General features: G+C 37.7%; 1 protein-coding gene across 1 annotated transcript; it reads right to left on the bottom strand.

The window, feature by feature from the left end:
* Nucleotides 1–746: 746 nt before the first annotated feature.
* LOC143589180 (F-box/kelch-repeat protein At1g57790-like) lies at nucleotides 747–2,145 on the bottom strand. The gene has a single exon (XM_077070014.1). It carries the CDS (start codon nucleotides 2,084–2,086, stop codon nucleotides 959–961), a length of 1,128 nt encoding a protein of 375 aa, XP_076926129.1. The 5' UTR covers nucleotides 2,087–2,145; the 3' UTR covers nucleotides 747–958.
* Between the last annotated feature and the right edge of the window lie 2,688 nt (nucleotides 2,146–4,833).

The following is a 4,833-nucleotide window of genomic DNA, read 5'->3' as shown; positions in this document are numbered from 1 at the left end:
AGATAAGACAACTCAAAAGCAACGGCTAGATTAAACAGAAGAAAACTCAAAGGGTTCAGCGCGAGAAGGCTAAGGCGCGAAGGCAGACACAGAAGGTCAAGAGAGCGCGAGCGCGAAGGCAGACAGAACTATCCTTAACGCGTCGCGGAAAGAACTACATTTCTAAGCGCGCCGCGGGAAGAATCACATTTCTTAGCGCGCCGCGGGAGGAACTAAAATTCCTAGCGCGCCGCGGGAAGAACTATAATTCTTCGCGCGTCGAGGGATGAATTACGATTCTTAGCGCGCTGCGAGAAGAGTTCGTCTCGCGTATCGCTGAAACAGGTGGTCTTCACGCAGGATTCCTTGTAAGGGAGTCTGGCGCGTGGAGCTGCGCAGACAACCTTAGGCGGGAAGGAACAAAGGACAAGCAAAGAGTTAGAAGAAAAAGAGGGAAACAAGGCTTAAGGGCGGGACGGCGACAAAAGGGAAAAGAAGGCGGAAAGAGAGAAGGAGAGGGACGGGACGGCGGAAAGAAAGAGAGAGAGGCGGGAAGGTAAATATATATATATTATTATTAAAAATAAAGTATAAGTATAAATAAATATTAAATCATAAAAGAAAGAGATCGGATAAGGGAAACGGGTACCTGGGTCGGGTCGGATCGGGGCAGATGTTACAATAATTGTTTCCTTTCCATCCATTTCTCTATTTTTTTTTCATCCTTAAATAAACTCAAGAACACAACATACTGTGAAAGGTGAGAATATTGACAGCTATTTTCTGAGGTGAGTTTATTATCAGACAACTGTAAAAAAAAGTGGGATTATTAAAATCCAATTTGCCTATATGTAAATGAATTGTAATCATTTTTTAGTCGACCTCATTCAGTAAATACACGAATATACCGTAGTTAAAACTGAGATCGAGTTATAAGCGGCACAAATAACTTAAAATGTGCTAACAGAAGCCATACATCTTAGGACCAACTTGGTTCAATCCATGTATGAGGGTAACCAAGATGTTTAGTTCGAAATAAATCAACACTAAAATTTTCTACAATATTTTTGTCATCAAATGTGTGGTACCTGCATGTTTCGTGAGAATAGAACACTATATTCGTGTCCTCATCATGTAGTAATCTTGGAAAGAAGATCTTGTTCTCCATTTCTGGTGTTTTGGCCTCAAGGCAAATACATGATGTATTGGAAATATAAATCATGTGTTTTCCTAACCCATCCAGTTTCTCCCATTCTTGTGTAGACTTTAGTTTTGACACCTCAACCGATTCTCCAAACTTACCTACGATAACTAGTAAAAGATGTTGATCACATACTGAAAGAAAGTATTGTGTTGGAGATCTACAACGACTTCTTGGAGCTTCGTCAATAACCAACTCCAAAGAGCGGCCAACTTCAGACATATCTCTAAAAACATGGACTCCTTTATAGTTACACAAGGCATACACATCTTGGCCATAAAATGTTGGAAAATGATAAGAATATGGATCATCATCTCCAAAATTCAAAAGAAATCTCCGCCATGTTGAATCATGAGATACAAAGTGGATGAACACATGCCAAGGTCCATGCGTTGTAAATCCAACAACCATACAATCAGGGGAAGTCGGTGGTGCTGAGAAACAAAAGCTTTCTAAATAAGGTATCTCTGGAAGCTTGCGGATATTACTTGTAAATGGGTTAAAAAATGCCAATTGGGTTCCATCCTCAATTTTATAGATCAACAACCAACCATACCTAGAACAATATATCTGGTAATTATCCTTAAGTTCTTGTGGTGTTTTCATAAAATACACGTCACCACATACTGGATCTATAAAAGTGATAACGCCTCGATAATTGTCGAACACCATCAACCATGGTGAAACTAGCGAGTACATCTGCAATCTCTTTAGTGTTGTTTTGCTGCTCCACTGAATGAGAGGTGCTGCTAAATAACAACGTTTGCATGTTGCACGAAACATCATGTACTCGATACCAATACATAGCTCCATTATCATTTCCAAAATATGAATCGGAATATTGAGCAGTTGTGATTTACTTCTTGTGTTATCAAAATCAGTGTTATCACCCTTAATCGGTCTCATGGCAATTTGAGTATCCTTGTCCTCCTTTTCTAGCTTAAGTTCAACATGATCAACTTTTAACCTACACAAAATATTGTGGTAATAAAGCATTTGACATCTAAAAAAATATATATAAATGTACACTAGCTTAATAGTTATATACAATACCTCAATTCAAGCATTGCCCACGCGGACGCTTCGCTTTCTCGTACCGGACAAGGCATAGATGATATGGACATGGTTCTATCTTGGGCATGGAATGAGTATACTACTTTGCCCGAGTCACCAAGAATATGTACATAACCCTCTACACTACTAGAAAACAAGTCTTTTTCTCACAAAAATTTCCTACAGGTTTCCTACGACAAGTAGTTCCAACAGATTTCCAACAAAAGAAAACAACTTCAACTTTGCTACAATATTATTTAATAAACATTACGTTAAGTCAAAATAGTTTTTGTATGAAAGTTGTAGGAAGTTTACAACCACATATTTTTGTAGCAATTTTGTAAGAAAAGGTGTTGGAAAACGGTTGAAAAACGATTTTCAAGCATGTGTTTTTCCAACGTAACTTTTTGTTGGAAAATTGTTAGAAACTGGATTTTCCAACAAATTTCTTACGAGTTCAGTTGTAGAAAAACATCTCTTTTTCTAGTAGTGATAATTGTGAGTCAATAGAAGAACCATAATAGCATGCCGAGTAATCACTAGCAAGTTCTATGAAAAATGTAGCATCTTTGAGGTCTACCATTTCCTCCCACATCATACTAGTAATATCCAGTTTAAACAAATACACATAACCAATCCTATTTCCATCATTAAAACCAACTCTAATGTAAAACAAGTCCGTGCATGATCCTTTCAAAAAAAAATGAAACTTGCGAAAACTATTAATTACGGGACGACATCGATTGTAAGAAGTATGAGGGACTTTCACAAACGGCAATAGACTTATCACAACTTCTTTTTCTTTAACCACAATGCCAACCTCTATGACAAACCTAAAATAAGGCCCCAGGGTCATGGCGTATACTTTACCATTGCAACAAGTGGGACATTGTAGAAAACAATCTTCACGACCGCTTTTGCTCCTGAGCTGTTTAGCATACGACATTTCAGTCCACTTTAATCTCTTTCTTTTACGGTCTAGCCGACAGAAAACAATACTAGGAATTTTGGTGTTTGTTAACAGGAAAACCGAACCATGGTCATTTGGAGGAGCTGACAAACAACATTCGTGTGAGTGTTTTCTTTCATAAATACTCAAAGGTGGAAGACGTATCAACTTAGATGCGAGTGGGTTCCAAAGAGACCATAGAACGCTGTCCGGATGGTTGGAGAGAATCACCCAGCCATGAAAACACGCCCGGATTCGTCTCCCATGCAACTCATTGATCCGACACCGATAATGATCCTGCCGGTTGTCCATGGTATAAAAAATCTGGTGATTGGATTCCATATTCTGAGCAATAAACCATTGGCGTCTTGCAGACTTCATTTAAGATGTTCAAATAATTGCACAAACTATGATATATAAAAAAGAACTTTAAACAACACATGTTAATTTTCAGATAAGAGTAAAACAATACCATTATTTATGTGACGACAGCTTATAACAGAATAATCGACAGCTTCGAATTAGGCTCGAGCGAAAGCAGGCAGTCAGCCAGCCGCAGGAAAACCTAAACTAGTTCGGTTAGGTTTCATGTCCCAACCTTTCTGCTAAGACTTATGTTAATTAAATTATTTTATTTTTTATATTTCATTAATTTTTATAATAAAAGTAAAATCACGTCGTATTATATTTGTTTTTCCATAACAAATATATTAATAGTAATCGCATGTTATATTTTTATAATTATTCAATGTATAGTAGACGATATTTTACATAGGGATTATATCGCATGTTATATTTACTCCGAATCTATTTGTGTAAACCTCGACTGTTCGCATGTGAAAAATATGTTTTTTCCTAATCCGAAACTATGTTTTTTATGGAATGCTCGGTAGCCTCAGTTGTGCGCATGTTGATGAGATATGTCCTACGGCCTGGCGAGGTCAGTTCCCCCGAGTGATCACCCCGGCCCCACTATTATACTTGAGGTGGTGGCAGGGCCGGCCCATAGGGGTGGCGGGGTGGTTGACGGCCACAGGCCCGACGCCCCGTTAAGCCCGAAATTTTTTAAAAAAAAAATATTTATTTTTAAAAAAAAAAAAATATGTATACTTAATGTTTAATCTTAATTACATGACCACTAGCTTGGTCTAGTGGCAAAAGAGTATTACTCTCAACTAAAAGGTTATGGGTTCAAGTCTCATTTGAGACATGTTTTAATCCTATTTTTATACAAAAATTTTTTACACAACCCAAATTATAACCAAGTAAACCTATATAAAAATTTAATTGTTTAAACTAACAAAATACTCCTTTTTAATTAAGGCCCAAAATTTTTTTTGCCTTCGGCCCAAAAAATTTTTGATTTCTCGGAGCCGAGCCTGGGTGGTGGTCTCGCAAGATCTTTGGTTCTGGCCGGCATGCGTTTTTTGGTGTTGTCGGGTCAAATAACGACCGAAATGTTATCGAACAGTCGCCAATATTCATGAGATCATTAACAGGATTGAACCTGCTCAAGCGTTTTATGCAAATCGGAAATAATTCAAGCATGGCTACTACCAGGTTGAAGGCATTTACAACGAATGGTTGACACTTTTTCAGGCTTATGCATCTTCAATTGAAGACAAATGGAATTACTTTACGAAAAGTAAGA

This window comes from Bidens hawaiensis, unplaced genomic scaffold, assembly GCF_021521415.1.
Source record: "Bidens hawaiensis isolate Kalapana, Puna unplaced genomic scaffold, B.hawaiensis_p1.1 tig00037262_1, whole genome shotgun sequence".
Taxonomy (NCBI): domain Eukaryota; kingdom Viridiplantae; phylum Streptophyta; class Magnoliopsida; order Asterales; family Asteraceae; genus Bidens; species Bidens hawaiensis.
The sequence above is the reverse complement of the archived record's forward strand: the minus strand, read 5'-3'. Positions and strand labels throughout refer to the sequence as shown.

Coding starts and splice junctions, on each gene's coding strand:
- LOC143589180 (XM_077070014.1), bottom strand. CDS start 2,086: ATGAGACCGATTAAGGGTGATAACACTGATTTTGATAACACAAGAAGT.